The 19,788-nt window shown below is 36.2% G+C and overlaps 6 protein-coding genes and 1 pseudogene across 9 annotated transcripts; 4 read left to right on the forward strand and 3 right to left on the reverse strand.

Annotated features, from left to right (window-relative positions):
* Positions 1-486: 486 nt before the first annotated feature.
* Positions 487-1,838, forward strand: LOC104769041 (protein-S-isoprenylcysteine O-methyltransferase B pseudogene; annotated as a pseudogene). Its single transcript, XR_015593251.1, has 2 exons — positions 487-625; positions 1,127-1,838. The product of XR_015593251.1 is annotated as a protein-S-isoprenylcysteine O-methyltransferase B pseudogene (transcript).
* Positions 1,839-1,922: 84 nt separating this feature from the next.
* On the forward strand, positions 1,923-4,010 carry LOC104769042 (FAD synthetase 2, chloroplastic). Its single transcript, XM_010493163.2, has 5 exons — positions 1,923-2,309; positions 2,522-2,574; positions 2,869-3,004; positions 3,225-3,400; positions 3,490-4,010. The coding sequence occupies exons 1-5, from the start codon at positions 2,056-2,058 to the stop codon at positions 3,981-3,983; spliced, it is 1,113 nt and encodes a 370-aa protein (XP_010491465.2). The 5' UTR covers positions 1,923-2,055; the 3' UTR covers positions 3,984-4,010.
* Positions 4,011-4,470: 460 nt separating this feature from the next.
* On the reverse strand, positions 4,471-5,647 carry LOC104769044 (GEM-like protein 4). Its single transcript, XM_010493165.3, has 2 exons — positions 5,286-5,647; positions 4,471-5,168 (listed from the first exon to the last, which is right to left on the reverse strand). The coding sequence occupies exons 1-2, from the start codon at positions 5,413-5,415 to the stop codon at positions 4,633-4,635; spliced, it is 666 nt and encodes a 221-aa protein (XP_010491467.1). The 5' UTR covers positions 5,416-5,647; the 3' UTR covers positions 4,471-4,632.
* Positions 5,648-8,568: 2,921 nt separating this feature from the next.
* On the forward strand, positions 8,569-10,855 carry LOC104769046 (uncharacterized). Its single transcript, XM_010493168.3, has 6 exons — positions 8,569-8,823; positions 9,523-9,743; positions 9,822-9,903; positions 10,000-10,085; positions 10,213-10,295; positions 10,388-10,855. The coding sequence occupies exons 1-6, from the start codon at positions 8,653-8,655 to the stop codon at positions 10,633-10,635; spliced, it is 891 nt and encodes a 296-aa protein (XP_010491470.2). The 5' UTR covers positions 8,569-8,652; the 3' UTR covers positions 10,636-10,855.
* Positions 10,804-13,766, reverse strand: LOC104769045 (alpha-galactosidase 2). Of its 3 annotated transcripts, none has more exons than XR_015593252.1 (14): positions 13,195-13,766; positions 13,045-13,103; positions 12,905-12,961; positions 12,786-12,820; positions 12,589-12,692; positions 12,413-12,488; positions 12,196-12,320; positions 12,031-12,114; positions 11,878-11,942; positions 11,714-11,796; positions 11,527-11,617; positions 11,387-11,419; positions 11,170-11,310; positions 10,804-11,072 (listed from the first exon to the last, which is right to left on the reverse strand). XR_015593252.1 is itself a non-coding variant. In XM_010493166.2 (14 exons), exons 1-14 carry the CDS (start codon positions 13,317-13,319, stop codon positions 10,980-10,982), a joined length of 1,188 nt encoding a protein of 395 aa, XP_010491468.2. In that variant the 5' UTR covers positions 13,320-13,766; the 3' UTR covers positions 10,804-10,979. The 3 variants fall into 3 exon arrangements, 2 of the variants coding, with proteins under 2 accessions (XP_010491468.2, XP_087361710.1); XM_010493166.2 differs by having other exon boundaries at positions 11,387-11,436; XM_087505584.1 differs by having other exon boundaries at positions 11,387-11,436; positions 12,786-12,961; positions 13,195-13,424.
* A 1,122-nt stretch (positions 13,767-14,888) lies between these two features.
* Positions 14,889-18,166, reverse strand: LOC104769047 (alpha-galactosidase 1). The gene is made up of 15 exons (XM_087505585.1): positions 17,609-18,166; positions 17,256-17,314; positions 17,103-17,159; positions 16,951-16,985; positions 16,760-16,863; positions 16,581-16,656; positions 16,437-16,495; positions 16,274-16,339; positions 16,103-16,186; positions 15,951-16,015; positions 15,788-15,870; positions 15,616-15,706; positions 15,480-15,529; positions 15,233-15,373; positions 14,889-15,114 (listed from the first exon to the last, which is right to left on the reverse strand). Exons 1-15 carry the CDS (start codon positions 17,788-17,790, stop codon positions 15,022-15,024), a joined length of 1,245 nt encoding a protein of 414 aa, XP_087361711.1. The 5' UTR covers positions 17,791-18,166; the 3' UTR covers positions 14,889-15,021.
* Positions 18,167-19,156: 990 nt separating this feature from the next.
* Positions 19,157-19,785, forward strand: LOC104769048 (uncharacterized). The gene has a single exon (XM_010493170.3). The coding sequence runs from the start codon at positions 19,248-19,250 to the stop codon at positions 19,551-19,553; it is 306 nt and encodes a 101-aa protein (XP_010491472.1). The 5' UTR covers positions 19,157-19,247; the 3' UTR covers positions 19,554-19,785.
* Positions 19,786-19,788: the final 3 nt, after the last annotated feature.

The following is a 19,788-nucleotide window of genomic DNA, read 5'->3' on the forward strand; positions in this document are numbered from 1 at the left end:
AATTAACTTCTCACGGCCCCCAAAACTAAATATAGCAAGCATATGTACTTGTCTTGCTTCTATCCAGAGCCGTTTATGCAGGTAGAAAGAGTAATAACTCCTTGCAATAAAAGCTTTCAGCAAATCTTTTATATTCGTAGCTTCCTTCAAACCCCATAGAAATTATACGGTTAATACCATGCGACACTCTATTGACTGACTTGGAGTCTTTACATTTTATTTTTTACCATCATTAGTAAGTTGAACCGGAACAAACCGAATGGTGAAATTGGATCGAACCGTATCGAACCAGTTACCCTAAAAAAAAAAAGCGGAAGCCTGGTTCTTGAGATATATCGGAGCTCCAGCAACGTTTCCTCTCATCGATTTTTGCCCGGAAGCTCTATGATTCAGACAAAGACTTTTTTTTTCTTTCTTTTTCTCGGGGATGATCTAATGGAATGATGAGATCGTGTTTTACAAAAGTAATTCTTTAAAATCAAAGCAAGCAAAGAATAAAAAAGTGCAAAGGTGTAAACTTTGCTTCTCTCGTCCTCTAAAGTCCACGCGATTCTCACTGTCAGCCTCGGGCAAATTTCCAGACTTTCTCGTATTTTCCCTCGCAGCAGCCGTCAATTCTAACTGGGTATGTCTCAGATCTTCGTGGCTATTTTACGGTTTCTGTTCAATTCTTTGAGGAAGAAAAAAAGCATAAGTTACGGAATTAGTGGTTAGAATTCTCTGATTCCGTGCAATTTTGAGTATTACCAAGTATACATTAGTTCCTTAACTATTTAGTTATACATATCTATTTATAAATCTTTGAACAAGATCTTCATGTTTCATGTAAAAACTGTGTTTTGGAAGCATGTCATGGATCAATTTGTTGGATTAAGAAGATTCTTGTTTAGTGTTAGAAGAACTTTAATCATGAGGCTGATGCCACAGAAGCATCTATCTAGAAAATGAGCTGACTTATAACAAGTTAAGTTTGATTTGTTATATTGATTGAGAGTAGCTGTTCCTTAGATTTGGGTTTAGCAAAATCTTTGGTGAAGTGAGTTGGATTGGATTTTACTTATATGTTTGTTGTTTCCCATCTTTGGCTAATGATGTTTTTGGATCTTCTCGGGTCTCTTTATTTCAGGTCTGAGTAAATCTTGTGAAGAATCAATGACAGAGATATTTAGTGACACCGGTTTCAGACAGTTAACTCAAATGTTCCTAGCGATTATCTTCTTCCACACATCGGAATACATTCTCGCCATAGCCGTTCATGGGAAGTCCAGAGTCACTTTAAGCTCACTTTTGATCAGCAAACACTATGCATTAGCAATGGTAATCTCAGTTCTCGAGTACCTAACCGAAATCGTTTTCTTCCCTGGCCTAAAACAACACTGGTGGATCAGCAATCTCGGTCTTATAATGATCGTATCGGGAGAAATCATCCGCAAAACCGCTATTATCACAGCAGGTAGATCGTTCACACACCTTATAAAGATTCGCAAGGAAGACCATCATAAGCTTGTGACTGAAGGAGTGTATCAAATCATGAGGCATCCTAGTTACACCGGGTTTCTTGTTTGGTCAGTTGGAACGCAGGTGATGCTTTGTAACCCCGTTTCAGCGGTTGCGTTTGCAGTTGTGGTGTGGCGGTTCTTTGCTGAGAGAATACCTTATGAGGAACATTACTTGAAGCAGTTTTTTGGAAGACAGTATGTGGAGTATGCGCAGAGAGTGCCTTCTGGTGTTCCCTTTGTAACCTAAACCTTTAGATCATTGTTAACAACATATATGACAATTGTATTGTTACAAGATACGTTACTCATGCTTAATGTTTGATTACAGTATTTGGTTTAGCAGAGTGAAGTCCAGTTATTACTTTGCTTTTTTTTGGCTGAATAAATTGAAAATATTAGAGAGGTACCGCAAACCCTCTGGCCGAACCAGAGGTTTTATGACTTTTTTTTTGGATATAATATAATTTGACCAATGTGTTTTTAACTTAGCTCTCCGGCGAAGAGTCTCGCACCGTGAGAGCGAGCTTTGACCGTTCTGTAATCACGAGAAGGAACCATGTTGTGTGGAGGTTCACGGGTGTTGCAGCATTTTTCCGACCACCACCATAATCATAATTCGATTGGATTAGGATTAGGGTTTTGTGGTGCTAAGATTGTGCAGCTCTCTTCACTCTTTCTCAGCAGGCCGTGTCAGGCTATGGCGAACGGTCATCATTCCAGCCATAAATTGCAACAGCGGATGATGATTTCTTCATATGGGTCTCATTGCAGGACTCCCGGAGATATCCCTATTCTTCACAATTGTTTCAGGTTTTAGTTTCCTCACTTTGACTTCTGATTCATGTCACTTTGATATCTAATTCAAGGTAGGCATTTTGGATCAATTCATGTGAAGTTTCGTAATTTAGCTTACTCTAGACTACTGAGATTGTGCAAATTGTCGAAATTTATGTTACTGGATTCGAAAGAGAGATGTGTTTGAATTTATCTGAGTGATGTTATTTTGCTTTCTTCTTCTGAAGCCAACGAGATGATGATCCTGAGATTCCAGTTGAAGGATTATCCCCAGTTTCAGGTATCTAGGTTGCTTGTTTATCGCATCTTCGTTCAAGCTTTTTATTTAACTCCCTCCCTCAAATCCAACTGCATCCTAGAAAATGTCATGGATAGAGTGCTAGTATCGACTTGGTAGAAGAATGGATCTTAGTAGATGTTAGCGTAGATGATTATGCTCTCAAGTTCTCTGATGGTTTTGCAATGCCTTCCTTTGATGTGCATACTACTTGCAGAGATTATGTCACCTTTTCGTCTTGTTTTTTCATGTTCCCTTTTACATGATCATCTAATGCGTTATATTTATATGTTGTAGGAGGCGTTGTTGCTCTAGGGAAGTTTGATGCCTTGCATATCGGCCATCGAGAGCTTACGATTCAAGCTTCAAGAATTGGAACTCCGTATCTATTATCTTTTGTTGGAATGGCCGAGGTACTTGGCTGGGAGCCTAGGTAATGTCCCTACTTGTCGTATTCATCATGCCTTCCCTTTTCCCTTTTGGCATACATGTCGTTCGGTTCAAATATCAGTTTACAAATAAACCAACCTAAGATTCCTGTTCTTTGAGATAGTTAAACATTACATACGATTCTGCTCATCAAATTCTTTTTTAATCAATTTGTGGCCCTCGCTCCCATGGTGACTACTGATACTATATATTTGTACAAGCAGGGCACCAATAGTGGCCAAATGTGATCGAAAAAGGGTGCTTACCTCTTGGGAATCATATTGTGGAAACAAAGCACCTGAAGAGCATGAGATTGAATTTGCCAGCGTGCGAAATCTTACCCCACGACAGTTTGTGGAGAAGCTGTCAAAGGAGCTCAGAGTCTGCGGAGTTGTGGCAGGTGAACTTTAAAAAGATCTCAACCACTCCTTTCTCGTACCATTATATGTTCACACACACTAAATCGTTTGCCAAAACCTTTTTCCACAGGTGAGAATTACCGGTTTGGATATAAAGCGTCTGGTGATGCCTCTGAGCTAGTAAAACTGTGCGAGGAATATGGCATCACTGCTTACATCATAAAATCTGTGATGGACAAGAAGCAAGGCCCAGGAAGGAGAGACTCAGGGGACTTAAAAGACAGGGGACAAGTCTCTTCTACACGTGTACGCCAAGCTCTTTCTGTGGGAGATATGAGGTACGTATCAGAGCTCCTTGGCAGGGCACATCGGCTTATCTTGCGAGTCAGATCACAAGATATGCGGAGTGAAAGGACGATCTCAGTCCCGAGATCATCAGTACTTAATTTACCTCCAGGGAACGGAATTTATGAGACATGTTTGCTTCTAGTTGGTGATGAGTCTTCAATTCCATGTACCTTAGTTGTTGATACATCAAATATCCATGTAGAAACCAAGGAGGTAAGGATCTGTAATTTAGATTGGTCTCAAGAATTTCGACTCTTGAGTGTTGAATTCCTTTGATTCAATCTTCGTTCCTATATGTCTCAATTATCTATTCGCTCCATCATTCACTTTCGTCTTTAAGAGTATGTTGCTTGACCAGACATAATAGCTCGAGGACACTTGTCATAACCCAGAATTCCCATATTTACCCTTCCACAAATCATGGAAATTTAGTCCTACCATGGCTGACATGGGTGATTTCGTGGCTAGACAGCTGCAAGGATATAAACCTGCCTCAGTAGATACTGCAGAACCAGTATGTTGTATGATGAAACATGCTGGTGAGTGAAGCTCTTTGAATATAACTCAAGACTAGTCTTTTTCTTGTTATTTACTTGGGTAAGATTGAGCTTTAAGAATCTTAGAGTCTTATAAAGACTTCATTGGAGGTGTCAGGGCACATTACTCTCTGTATTTCAAGCACAAGGAAATTGTTTTTTTTTTTTTTTGCAGAGCCCTTTAGACTTTCCATTTGAGTTGAATGAGCATTGCATACATATATATATATATATAATTCACTTAATATATTCATCTGATATTGCCTACAAACAATGGAAAAGAGAAAAGAAATTGAGTTTGTACAGTATTGTCTATTCTGCGATCAATCAGGTAAAGAAGAAATGAAATATTTATTCTAAACTCCAAAGCTCCTCGTAAAATCGTGGCTTTATTGCTCTTCATTGTCTTCAAAGCTCAGAGAAAGAGCCTTCTCAAGGCAATTAAAAGCTTTCTGGTAGCTCAGGAACCCCATGAACCAGAAGTCGAAACCATCGACGGTGACTACTTCCAGGTACTTCTGTGATGGTTTCTTTGTGTTCTGACTCTGGTTCACTCTCTCTATCTTGCACAAGGGAATTGACACTTTGTAGTGAACCCGGATCATGTCTCCTTGAGAAGAAGCCACCTTTATGGACCTCTCGCTGCAGAACGCCATTTTCTTGGACGAGATGAACAGAAGGCCGGCAATGGGACCTGCGGTAGTCGACAAGTAACACTGGTACATTTTGAACAGTTTCTCTCCTTCACTGACTCTAAAGAGCCGTTTAAAGATCTTCTCTATACCTCCAACCTGAAGAATCCTAGCGCCCAAAGATAGCTTTCTCTTCACTGTTTCGGTTAGCTTTGGTCTTAGCTTGCTCTGGTCTCTAGCTCCATTGGTGAAACCATCGGTTTTCTTCCTTTTAAGAATCGTTTTGCCGTTGCCTGTCAAAAGAAGAAAACAATCCTGCTGTTAGCTTTCAAGTTTTCCAGTGAAAAAAAGAAGATAATAACAATATGGATTCAACATAGGAAGAGAGTGTAGTTAAAATAAGTACTAACTTTGTTCAGATCTCTTGGAAGAAGCCGGAAGCCGGAACTTGTTAATTGAAGCCGGATCAGGTAAGTAACCCACCGGAGTCTTTGCCGCTGGAAATCTAATGACTTGTTGTTCAACTCTGTTCATGTTCATTCTTTACAGGATTGACTAATTATAGTACTTGATCTTGATGTTTGTGTGATTTGTAAAATTTGAAGATGATTGACGAAATGGTTTGGTGCAAGGTAAGGTATTTAAAGGGCAAATGAAAAGCGAAGATAGTGAATCTTTTGTGACTTGACCGTAGGATGAGTCATGAATGGGTCATCAACAATTCAGCAAAAGAGATAAAGTAGCTTTAGGTATATCTGAATTTGAATCTTTTTTTGGGGATTAGGATTAAAGCATTGTGTTTGGCTGCTTTGAGCCAGATCGATAAAAAAAAGAAAGTTGAAACATGATCACACGCCCCTCACGTTAGACTCCGACATCCTTTTGAACATACAAAGTTGGCAAGACGGCACCACATGTAATTACGTAGTAAACTACTTATGAACAGGGCCGTGCCTATAGTGTAACAAAAAAGGCATTAGCCTCAGGCCCCCACATTATATATAAAATTTTGGTCTAATGATTCAAAAATATTTTCATTTATGTTTTCCACTTGAGTTCAAAACCAAATTCTTAATCTTATGTTAACAAAAAGTTTTTCTTTGTTTTCTCAAATGTGTTTCCACGAAGTCTTCTTGTTATTATAATTTATTTTTTCATGTTTATAGTGGTGTAAAAGTTGATTTTGATTTTGTTTATAACATATATAAAAGACTGATTCTTGTTTATTTTTTCTGTTATATGAATATTGGTTAATATTTATGTTTTCTGAATTTGTAAAAATAATTCAGAAAATGCTTCTATATGAATATGATTTTTAAGAAAAAAAAATTAAGATATTTTAGACATATAATTGTTGTTTTAGACCTCTTTCTTATATATATATATATATATATATATATATATAATTATATGTTAATTATCATTAAAAAAATTATTACACTTTTAAACTTGCCTTAAGCCCCTAGAAAGGCTGGCACGGCACTGCTTATGAAGAAGGGGCGTCGTGGATTTGGTGCTTTCTGAGTTGGCATTGTGACTTTTTGATGTCATAATGTCCGTTTTCTAAGCTAAGATAAAAGTTTTTAACACAAGGTTTTATTTTTTAATCTTCGAATGAGAAATAAAAAGGTAAAACACAAAAGGAACTAAATTTGAAATGGATCCCACCATAGGATATGCCTGCCGCTGAATCAATTCGTCACCCATGTCTCTGCCCATGCGATCTACACAACATGCAAGCATATGTAACTCAATACTTTATATAGAAGAGTGTATGTGTGCTTTACGTACGTTTTTTTGTATATTACTCTAGAATGAATTAGAAGAATGATGAGAATGTAAAATGCTTAATTTTGTGTACTCTTTAATCAGGTATTTTACCAATGAAACGTTATTGAGCGTAATTAAAGGTTCAATGAAGTTTTGGTAGTGGTTGAATTGATACAGCATGTCAAATTTGTGTATTGGATTAACGGTTACGTGGATAAAGTATAATTTAACCAGTCGGATAGGATATTTAAGGCTTTTGCTAAACGAATATAAATTGGTCAAGGTTTTTTCTTTTTATCAAAGGAAAAAGCAGGTGAGTCGGAATTTTGAGTTATACTAGTAAAATAGAAGTCAAAACAATAAAAAAGAAGAAGTCAGTCAATATTTTGTGACGGTCACATATGTGCAATAAAATAGCTTATCCTCTAATCAGTGCCGGCGCTGATCCAGTGCACAAAGTTCATTTGCACCATATCGCAATATTTTGGAAAAAATTATAAGGTTTTTAGACTCTTCAATGTTTCATATTTTGACAAAAAAACCCCAAAATACTGAAAATCTACAAATAAGACCTGTAAATTAGGAGAAACAAAAAAATTTGGCACAAGGTGCAAAAAAAAGTTTGAGCCGGCCCTGCCTCTAATCGTAAAAAAAAACTGACGTGTAACTAGAGTGGGTTGTAAAGATATATATAGTTGAAGTAGTTGGCTCAACAAAAGAACTGAGACATAGAAAAGAAAAGTGAGAAGTTGCTTAGAACAAGTGTGTCCTAGCTCATACGCACACTAGGCTACTTTATGTTTGTCACATCTAATTTCCCAAAAGCATATTATTAGTAATGGGCCTAACTCACTCCCGAAAGCTAGCTCAAGAGAGGAGGATTGCCAAACACTATATATATTGCCCAAGGATTTGTTATTCTTCCGATGTGGGATATAATCTAACACACCCCCCTCACGCTCAGGACTGGACATCTGTAGCGTGAAGTTTGTGGGACTGGACATCTACGGGTGGTAGCCCACAATCGAGAAGTTTGAACCTAGGCTCTTATACCATATTAGTAATGGGCCTAACTCACTCCCAAAAGCTAGCTCAAGATAGGAGGATTGCCAAACACTATATATATTGCCCAAGAATTTGTTATTCTTCAGATGCTCTTATACCATATTAGTAATGGGCCTAACTCACTCCCAAAAGCTAGCTCAAGATAGGAGGGTTGCCAAACACTATATATATTACCCAAGGATTTTGTTATTCTTCCGATGTGGGATATAATCTAACACATATGCAAGATATACAATATAAGATAAGAAGATTGGCCTACGCGGATTTGGGTCAACAAAACCCCGATCCAAACCCAACTCCTACTACGTGGAACAGAATAGTACAGTTTATTGGGTTTAATTAAATTATAGCAAAAATGGTTTTAAGAGTGAGACTTTTAACCATTTGACTTAAAAATTTTCACTTTTCGATATGTAATATGTTGTCTAAGGTTTGTATGTACCATCTTGACATGCATTTGTGTGTCTCTATTTCCTCGTCTGGTCGTCTCTAAATCTATGGTATTATAATATTAAGATTTGACAAACAGGTTTTACTTTAAAGATTGATAAATGATTTTATTAATATCGTCAGAGAATTAAACAGAAAATAACAGTTGTTTATAATATGTATATAGTCTTTTATTTTCTTTTGGAAAGTATATATTAATTAGGGCGTATTAATTATCACCTTAATAAATCCATTTTTGTCTAATTAAATAAATATCAAATGATAGTAATTTGTATTTCTTTTTGGTAAAAATATATTTTTCTTTTTCTTTTTTTGACTTTCTTTTATTTTTATATTTCATGTTTTTTGTTTTTTTCGATGAACTTTCACATTTTGAACGCTATAAATTCCCTCCGTCTTTCTCATTTTATACTTTGTGATTGTGAGCAATCCATAATAGATTCCGACTACAGCGACCAAAAAAAAGCAAACGGAGAACCACTACCCAAACTCATGGAGAAAACGAGTAAGAGAGGCAAATCTCATTTCGAAAGTTTTCTTAAGCAAGCAAACGGAGAACCGCTTCCCGAACTCATGGAGAAAATGAGTGTGAGAGGCAAAACTAATTTCACAAGTTTCCTTAAGCATATCTCTCCAAGAGTCCTCGTCAAATCCCGTATCCAGGTAATCTTTTTCTTTTGTTTTCTGAATCATTCACAGATGTGTTTGAAATAGTCCTTTAGTATGCATAAACTTAATTTTCTTGCACAATATCTTAAAAATCATAAAAAACAACCCTCCATGAACTTGTATACATACTCTCATGTTAGAAACTCAGTTAAGCATCTAACCGCATTCTATAAAACTTTTCAGAAAGTATAATTAAATACATTCAAATTTCAGAAAGTAATCATGTAGAAAAAAACAATGTAATTTAAGTCGTCTTAGAAAAAGTAGCTTTAAACAGTAATATATTATAAAAATGTAATTAAACAACCATATAATTAATAGTAAATGCGTTGAATGATAATAAAACAAAATTTCTTTCTATTTTCTTATCTTAAATGTATCACTGTCTGACTCGTGTCATGAGATTCTTTGGATTTAGTTAAGAGAAACAATGTATTATAAACCACTAATTTATGTAAATTAATCAAAAACATAAAGTAAAACCAAAATGGCTCCAAACCAAAACCAAAATAATATCTCTTGAATAGGGTAAAAAGAAAGAAACTGAAACATTTAGGTTGATTTGTGATATAAAAAAAAGTACGGGGGGGGGGGGGATTTCTCTAAATAGTAGTAAAGTTTTCCAACCCGGATCCGAATAATATAAACCGGGTTCGTATCAAACCCTAATTTCAAAAAAGTTCTTCCGCGCAGAATCGTGTGGGATCGTCTTCTTCAAGAGCCAAAGCTGAAGGAGTGAGAAAGCCTCACATTGTCCTGAATGACATTTGGAAAGCCTACAACGTTTGGAGCTGTTATACTGTTGGCATTCCTATTACGCTGAATTGGAGAAGTGTTAATCAGTACTATGCTCCCACCCTCTCTGCGATCCAAATCTTCACCAAGAAGCCTCTCATCGATGGATCTTCTTCAAGGTCACTGATTCTTTGATTCTCAAGTCTTCTTCATTCAGAAAGATTGACACTTTTGTGTTTTTTTTCCTTCAAATTTAGGAGCTTTGCTGAGGACTGTCATCTTTACTTGGAGTTTAACCAGACAATGAGAATTGAAGACAGGCCTCCTCTTATTGAAACTGTAAGTGATGCTCTTGTGTCTTTGATCGCTTACAATTTGTCTCTCTGTAGTGATATATTAAGTGAAGAGGTTCTGTTTTTTTTTTGTTCTTTCAAGGTTACGAATCTAGCTAAAAAGCACCATGGATTGAGTAGCCTAAAAATCTCTGATCTCTCTGAAAACAGTTGGTTTGCTGTATCTTGGTATGTCTCTCTTGCTTTAGCACTTTCAAGTTAAATATGTTTCTGGAACAAGCTGTTGGATTACTTTACTTCCTACATGAATAATTTGCTGAATGAGGTTGATTGATACTGATACATATATTATTAGGTCCCCGTCAGTTCAAATTCCAGAAGTGCAAGTCGTGAAGGGATATTTCATAACATATCATTCATTCACACCCGCGTTTCCAGGTAATTTTCCCTTAAGGGTTTATGATTGCCAAAACTAGTTTATCTTTTTGATGTCTTGAACTCTTTTTTTTTTTTTGGTTTGTTATTCTCAGCAACATGTCCTCAAGAGAACAAATTGAAATTTGAGCTTCCTGCTTTTGGAGTGGTGGGTTCCAAGCTCTCCAACAATGTTTGGATCATCCCAGGGACCACGGATCAAGAGAACATGAATAGTCTTGAGGAGTCTGCTGCCTCCTGGCTGGGGAAAGTCATGTTCACTCACAATGATTTCGACATGTTTATGGCTCAGAAGAAACCTAATGACCTGCCATCTCCAAGTGGGGTGGTTACTGGTGAGTGATGACTATCTCTGCAATGAGCTTCTCGTACATCCTGGTTATGTCAGTGATGTGGTGTTGTCTGTGGAAAAATAGGCCTGGGGTATGGTATCTTTTATTGTGGAATCTTTAGATGAAAACTTTGCGAACATCTGGATTTGTTGGTTTTACTTCAAAAGTGGCATTTGAGATTGTTGTCAAAACTCAAATATTTTCTTATTGTAATGTTATTTGGATTGAGTATTTCTGATTTTGGCATCTTCATATTCAGCATAATAGATACAAAATCATCAGACTAGTAGATGATTTGGCACATCTTCTGGTTCAGTTTCACTTCCTTGACTTCTAGGTGTAGTAGAGCAGCATCTTATGCCTTGCGTCTTGTAAGAGTGTACATCTTGCAGGCATGAGGCTCCACTAGGGCAGAGAGTTGTGTTTTAATGCTTGAATATGTAGAATGCTGCATTAATCATAATCATGGTTCATGATTAGGTTTCAGGTGTGAGTAGTAGTAATGAAACAGAATACTCATGCATGCTTTGTTTATGATAATTTACCGCCCATAAGTCACGAGCATTAACAATAGCTGATGAATCAAGGCCAAGGTCCGCCCATCGAGCTGTAATGTTTGCAGGTACTGATCCTCTGTTCCATAAGATGACAGCTACTCGTTTCTTGCTTAGTGGACCTGCCCATACCTGTATAGCACACCACATATGTTACATGTTTTGTGTGTTTCGGCATGTGCATACACATATATAAGAAAACTAGTACCTCAAGATCACCCTCTTTCTTGACTTTCTTTCCCTGGACCCCAAGTTTGTCTGAACATAAACAGCTCACAAGCTCTTATCACTTTAGGATTTCATATTAGCAGATTCTGAAGTGGTTAAGAAAATTTCGATATTATATACCTTGATTAACAGAAATCACCTCTTTGTTGCTAAGCAACTCAAAGGTAACTTTGTCCATCGATCTAAGATCACAACCGATCAGCAGAGGAGCCTGCAAGAAAGAACACAATCCAACATCGGTTTAAGATTGGAAACATTTATACTCTCTTTAGGGCTTTCAGGTAAAACAACATTCATTCATACATACTTTTGCCAATGCCCAGATGCTGAAATGCGACCTGTATTCTTCTTTAGTCATGCCTCCATTTCCCACTTCGAGCATGTCTGGATCTGTTTTACACAAACTATGATCACTTTCTTGGTTCATGATAAAATTGACTCACATTTGTTTATTAAAACCAAACTACTTACCGTTCCACGATCCTGGTCTTGCGTAAGATGCCCATCGATCGTTCTGATCCGCTATCATTGTCATGCTAATAAGCAAAAACGAAGAGAAAAACATCTTCAAGTTCATGCATTATTAAGATTGGAGAAACAAAAAAGCCATTGAAGAACAAAAACCTGTTCCAGTTATCTTGGATATCTCCAGTTGTTCTCCAACTGTTGCCAATATCTCCTGCCCAAGTTGCTGGATCCTCTTGTCCCCTGCACTTACAACTCAGTTTCTTGTTTAATATCGTCAGACCAAAGTTGTCTGAAATAAAAACATTAGTGAATCTTTCTTACCATTCACACAAAGAGAAGAATATGGATCTTCCTGAATTTAGGAGAGCTTTGCTCATCTTTGGGTATCTTTCTCTTGGACTTGTACCTGTATTTTCGCAGTTATCATACTTCAAGTAATCAATCCCCTGTCGAATACACCACAACAGAAACACACAGCTTCAAGGATCATGAAATGAGTTCAGATATAACATACATACAAGCATATATACATACATACCCATGAGGCAAACGTTTTGGCATCTTGATCTTCATGCCCAAGTGAGCCCGGCATGGTTTGGCTGCAAGTAAGCGTCCTAGGTATCGAGATATATATGATCATTAACCAGATTAACCATGTCTTAACAATACTTTGGATTTATAAGATAATTTTCTTGTGTATATTTATATTTATACCCGGCATCAGAGTAGATCCCAAGCTTTAGCCCTTTGCTGTGAACATAATCTGATAAAGCTTTGATTCCTGAAGGAAATGTCGATGCTTTTGCAACCAAATTCCCCTATCAAATACACCAGAAACACATCTCAGTTTGGTTCTTTAATTCTCAAACACTCTTGTAATGAAAATACATCTTTGATAGGGTTTAATTAACCTTAGAATCTCTCTTGAGTTCACCCCAACAATCATCTATAAACACAGACAAAAACAGAAACATAACGATCAAGAAAACGAAGAGATGAAAAACAGAGTAAACATAGTCCTTTTTTTTACCTATGTTGATATACTTGTAACCTTTAGCAGAAAGACCACTTGAAACCATTGCATCAGCTACAGAGAAACTCAGATTATTAGTATTATTTATACTATCAATTAATCGTGCATCAGAGTTGCTTTCTAGAATCAGTAATCACCGGTTTGTTTGATGAGGGTTTCATTGATGTTACACTGAAAATGATTCCAGCTGTTCCATCTGATCAGAGAGTAAATCAATCATAAGAGGTAGATTAAACTTGTGAGTCAAGTAAGTGAAATCAATGAAAACAAATGAAGAGGGATCGAACCCCATTTGAGGAGAGCGAGCAAGTCCATTGCTCATTAACATTCGACTCTGATGAAACCCATCAACGATCTGAGTTAGAGTCAAAGTGAACGTAACGAATCTTAAGAAGACACCAATAAGAACCATTGCTTGATCAAAGCTTTTTTCTTCTTTCCTCCAATGGCTATAAACTGACTCAGAGTTTGAAGAAAAATCAAAAGTGAGTTCTGTAATAAATGTTGATGGTTAAGTGGGATCATGCCGATCTCTATATATATACACACACAGACTGTGACTGTAGTCAGAGTTGTCTCCATAGCAAGTGGGTCTTTTTTTTTTGCTTCGGAAATTTTAATTTTATTTTTCAGATTTGTGTAGCTTCAGTCACGGATATGGAAAATAAATATGTTATACTGTATATGGTTGTGACGCAAAAACGTGTAAAAAGGTTGAGGAAAAGAAGAAGTCGTTTGTAAACTGTGTAGGACGTATTCATAACTAATTCTAAAGTTAGTGAAAAGGCTGCAACTGATGTCAACTGTTGTGTGGTTAACCATTAACCAGATAACACACAAGTGTTGTCGGTCGGAGTATAAGCGATGGAGTGACCACTAGAGGATATATATACACAGTCTCCGGATATTAGAAAAAAATAAGAAAATTTTTAGTAAGAGATGATGAGAAATAATGAATCGTAAAGGTTTAGCTAACTCTAACAAAAACAAATTAACAGCTAATAGGATCCAAAACCTTTACGATTTCTTACTGTCTCACAGGAACTGAAGTTATACCACAGTGAACTTGCTATTTTTTTTCAGGTAAATTACAAGGAGGAATATTTTAGCTCTAAAACAAGTATTTTTTTTGGAGTGAGCGACTTTTTAATTCTGAATAAACCAATTTACCTCTGATAACGTCATTTACATCCAAATTACAAAAACAGAATTCTTCACGCGTTTCAATAAATGGTTAGGTTTTCGTTGTCATTATCGCATTGGACTCTAGTAAATACAATCGAATCATTATTTATTATGAATTTTTTTATACACATTTTTATATTTATATTTATAGGTTACATCACCACTATATGGACTTGAAGTATGATGTTTGCTCTGATGAGCCCAAACCGTGGTCCTACGAGTCGGTGGCCATTCGAATGGTACATATATACTTACATTGATGCGCATGATCTTCTTAGTTATTATTCAAAACTGAGCATACTTTCCGAGTATGATATTTGATATTTTCTTAATTTTTGTCACTAATGTAAAGTATTCCGTATTACACAATTTTGAGACTTGAGATTGTAAGCGAAAATAATACTAACAAAACCTATTCTAGCTAGGTTAAAAGTTTGAACTGGTCAAAAATGCAAAACTCAAACCAAACATACTGTAGTAAGCGATCTCTATCTTTTATCTGTAAATCAACAACATAAATAACGCGACACAATTACAAAGAGTATACTTTACGGCAAAGTCTTAGGTCAATGAAATGATGAGATGATTTGCTCCTCGAGTGGACCAACGCACAAGACACAAGTGATGTGATCTGCCGTGTGTCGTACGCACAAAATCAAAAGCAAGGAGTTTTTTTCTTCTTCTTTTTTTTGGTTTATTGCAAAGAGTTCATCATTATATGGACACACTCACACACATATCGTTTCAAACTCATCGACAACACTATTGGATTATATCAGTAGAGAATTTTTAGCACTTTGAGCAAACAGAACACTTTATTGGAGAACATCTGTGGAAACACAATTTGAGACGAACCCTTATTGTTTCTACAGAATAATCGGAGAATACAACATAGCCACACTAACTCTCTTTATATAAATATACATATTTCACGCAACAGGTTTGAGAACATACAGCTTACACGCATGAGAATCCACTGTTGCTGTCAAGTTCCCTACAAACTTTTGCTTCAATGTCTTGTGCTGTTTTCACATCACAACAAAACACATTCATCAGAAGACAAAAAATCAGATTTTTTTTTAGTGTATATATGTATATACAGTTGAATATGTGTGCATTTATGTATGTATGTATGTATACCTCCCATAGATCTCTGGCTTGAACGATGCTGTTTGCAGGGATGTCAATATCATCCCAAAGAGCAGTAATCGAAGTTCGCGATGGTCCACGGTTCAACAGAAGCAAAGCTACTCTGTAACCTGACAATGGTCCTGCCCAAACCTGATTCCATTTTCCAATTCATTTCCAAAAACAAAGTATTATTTTAGATAAAAGCTTATGTCCATAGAAGGAATAGTAAATGTCTAGTATTTAGATGTAATCAGACCTCGATATCGCCTTCCATTCTAACCTTCTTGGCCTGAACACCGTGTGGATCTACAAGAAACGTCTCCTTTACTTTATTATAAATTCAAACATGATTTTAAGGAGGGTATAAGATGGCTAAACCAGTAATTAAGTACCTTGATTAATAGCAATGACTTCCTTGTTTGCAACAATCTCCATTGTTTCTTTGGTCATGTTTCTTATGTCACAACCAAGTAGAAGAGGAGCCTGAAATATATATGCAGCATTGGTTTCAGACTTGATACATTTTGATTGAACGGAGTTGCTCTAATTTGGGAATTTACTTACCTTTGAGATTGCCCATATGCTGAAATGGACTATGTACTCCTCTTTAGTCATCCCTCCATTACCCACTTCAAGCATATCCGGGTCTGCAACCAACAACAAACTCAACAATGTTTTCTCCAAAATCTTAAAATATGCAAAAACACTTAAATAAACAGGTTTCTACCGTTCCAGCCACCAGGCCTTGCATGCTCAGCGTAGACTTCATTCATGTCTGCTATTGAGATCATACTGTAATAAGCCACACAAATTGTTAAAATGAGAAACCTTCAGCCTTTTTTGAAGAAAGATTTCACCATCTTTATCTTTTACTCTTACCTAAGCCAGGTATCTTTGATGTCGTTAGTGGTTCTCCAACTGTTGCCTACTGGAGATCCCCATAGAGCTGGATGCATATCTCCCCTGATAACAACACAACTTGAATTAGACATATTCTTCCACAGAGGAATAAACACAATCTTATTTTTGAAAGAGAACACGATTTTATACCATTCACACAAGGAGTGAAAGATGGGGCGGCCAGATTTCATCAGAGCTCGGGTCATCACTGGATACCTGAATAGTACCATCATCAAGTGAATATGAATCTCGTCTGTTAAGAAGATCTGGTGGGTAAGTAAACCTGAAACTCAACTGGTCTCAACAGTTATACCTGACAGTAGGTTTAGAGCCATCGTTGTTGCAGTTGTCATACTTCAAGTAATCAATTCCCTGAAATTTGAGCCCAAGCATTGTTACTACTCACTCTCTGAAAACCAGGTAGGTGACCAGAAAACAAGAACGGCATCTAACGTACCCATTCTGCAAAGGTCTTGGCATCATGCTCCTCATGGCCTAAAGAACCTGGCATGGTTTTGCTGCAGGTAAAGTACCTATAAACAAAAACAATTGGAAGGACAATGTGTATTCTTTAGTTCAAAATCACTGAAGCTAATCAGCTATGATGCTAGAAACGAAGGCAAGTAAAAAGCTTACCCGGCATCTGAGTAAATCCCAAGCTTAAGGCCCTTGCTGTGAACATAATCCGCAAGTGCTTTAATACCAGAAGGGAAAGTTGACTTCTTTGGCACCAGACTTCCCTGGAAAACAGATTTGAGGAAGATAACATATACCAAAAACTGCAGAATAAGAAATGAATCCAGGAAAAACAAACAAGTGTTTGATACCTTGTTGTCACGAGCAATTTCAGCCCAGCAATCATCTGATGGGAAAAAACCAAGATTTTAGTACTGTGAAGAACAAATTATATAACTCATGAAAAAGTTTTACTCTTTAAGAAATCACACTGATATAATGATTAGTCATATTGGAGCCATACCGATGTTAACATAGTTGTAACCAAGCTTAGCGAGGCCAGTGGTAACCAAAGCATCAGCTGTTGCAAGCATCAAATTGACTGATTTGTTAAGATAACAGATAACTAGAGATGCAAAGATTAATCCAGGCTTTAAAAAAAAAATTGAAACTTTACCAGTTTGTTTGATCATCTTCTCATCTATGTTGCAGCTGAAATGGTTCCAGCTATTCCACCTGCAAAAACATCATCACATTGAACTTCATTCAGACATCATCAAGAAAGAACACAAAAGACAAAAACACTTTTCACAACATAGAAATAATCAATTGATTATTAATTTTGTCTGAACACAAAAATATCAGGATAAAGAAGTTAAATTCAAGAATCAAGCAATTACGAGTTTGGTCAAAAACTAATTGTAGAATGTAGTGTTGTCTTTTGATTTCACAAAACTCCAATTTAGGGAATCAATGGTAAAAATCAACCAACCATTAATAAAAAGAAGAAGGAAACAGAGTTATACAGACCCCATGGGAGGAGTGACGCCGAGGCCATTAGCGAGCAAGTGTCTTCTTAAGATCTCAGAGTCGTTGCCGTCAACGTCAACTGATCTCGAAGACTCGACCATCGTCATCATCACCATTGATAAAACCATCATGGTAAGTATCGTTGATATCTTCACCATCTCAAGTTTCTCTGTTCTCGTCATCTCTGGAAAAATCTTGTCAAACAAATAACAGAGTGCGAAGCTTTAAGTAGTTGACGAATGACGAACACTGCTTTGTTTGTACTTGTAGTTGTAGTAGAGGGAAGCTCAAGAGTGTTCTTCTGTAGTCTATAGATATCTGTTTATTCCAGTTTTGCCCCTCAAACTCTTATCTGTGTTTTCTTTTCTTTTTTTTTGGGAAAAATCTGTTTCCGTTCTTTTTTTTTAACTTTCCGTTTTTAACAAATCTTTAACGTCCATATAAGCCAAAGATCTTGATATATATAGTCGTAAATCCAGAGTTTGACCAAAATTAACGTTGGAGATTTTCAAAATTTGTCAAAGTATTGTGTTAGTGGAAGCAAAATCGAAATCAAACACTTGGGTCTGTTTTTAGAAAAAGTTCTATATGGGTTGTGTGGTATCACTTACCCATCAATCACTGTATTGTTTGTTGGATTTGTAATTGTGCACAAAAAAAATCTACACCTTGTTGTGTTACTCTCTTGAATAACATTTCCTCTGTTTCAAAATATAGGATGTTTTAGGTAAAACACGCATAAAAAATAGTTACTTTTAAAAAGTTTAACTAATTATAAACAATACTGCATAATATAAAATATAAAATTAATCTAAAAGTTGCATAAAAATTTAGAAACATTCTATATTATAAAATGAAAATACTTCTCAAAACATCATATATTACGAAAGGGAGGGAGTAGTAAATATGTATGATCAGTATTTTCATTTCTTTTTAACAATACGATTTTTTTTGGGTTTATATTTCTTCTAATGTTGATAGTAAAAGTAGTCAAGGTTAAACCAACAAATTAACAATTTTGTATAATTTCCTAGTTTTGATGATGAATTTTTCAACATCCTAGTTTTGAATATGTGAGATAAAAACAAAAAAAATCATTGTTTGTATTAAAGATAAACTATGATTTCTGGATTTTTCTTTGAAATATGCAATATGTCCTTTTCTTGTCAAGAAATATATGTATGTGTCTTTGTTATGGACTTGAAAATTATAAAAGGTCTTTGATTTCTGTACGTCTTTCTTTTGGTCGGCATATATCATTCCTTCACCTTTTAATTTTGGTTTCACTCAAGGGTTTTCAAAAACTTATTTATATATCAGTCTTGTGTTACGTTAAGTGTTGGGTACTAATCAAATATTCCTACCTAGTAACTCGGGACAAACAAAAAAAGTTATGAAAAATTCAATAACTGTATCTGTTAATCCGTAGTTTAGTTTTAACTTTAGTTTATGATGACATATGTATTTTGTCACTTTTCACCTTATAAGTTGCTTAGTTTGGAGAAAGAACATTACAATTCCCCAAAAAAATCAAAACCTGATTCACAAGTAAACCCCCTCCAAAAAAAGAGAATCAACAGTGACTTCATGAATCAACCCTCCGACCCACCTTCTCCACATTCCCTCCAATCTCTCTCCTATGACTATAAAACGCACCATCTTATATCGTACTCGTTTAAGCAAGCAAGCATCATCATCATCATCAAGACTCAAGAGAGAGAGAGAGAGAGAGAAAATGTCGGACTGGGGACCGGTGCTAGTGACGGTGATACTCTTCGTGATGCTCACGCCAGGGCTTCTGTTTCAGTTGCCTGGACGACAAAGATACGTTGAGTTCGGTAATTTTCAGACAAGTGCTGTCTCAGTTATCGTCCATTCTCTACTCTACTTCTCCCTTGTCTGCGTCTTCCTTCTCGCACTCAAGATTCACATCTACATCGGCTAGTTTCAACCCCGTTGCTAATGCTAAATGTTTTCCAAGTTTTCTCTTCAGCTTTTTAACCTTTAACTATCATTTATATCCAATATTTTAATTTCCAAATTAATGTACCTTCATATATGGTCCATTATAACACTTTCTATCGGACCCTTTTGTTTTAATTTATGTGTTTACCTTTTCTCTTCTTGTAAACGCAATTATTATGGAGCTTAAAATAATCATTGGCATTATTAGTACACTT

The sequence above is a fragment of the Camelina sativa genome, chromosome 20 (assembly GCF_030686135.1).
Source record: "Camelina sativa cultivar CO46 ecotype springtype chromosome 20, ASM3068613v1".
NCBI lineage: Eukaryota > Viridiplantae > Streptophyta > Magnoliopsida > Brassicales > Brassicaceae > Camelina > Camelina sativa.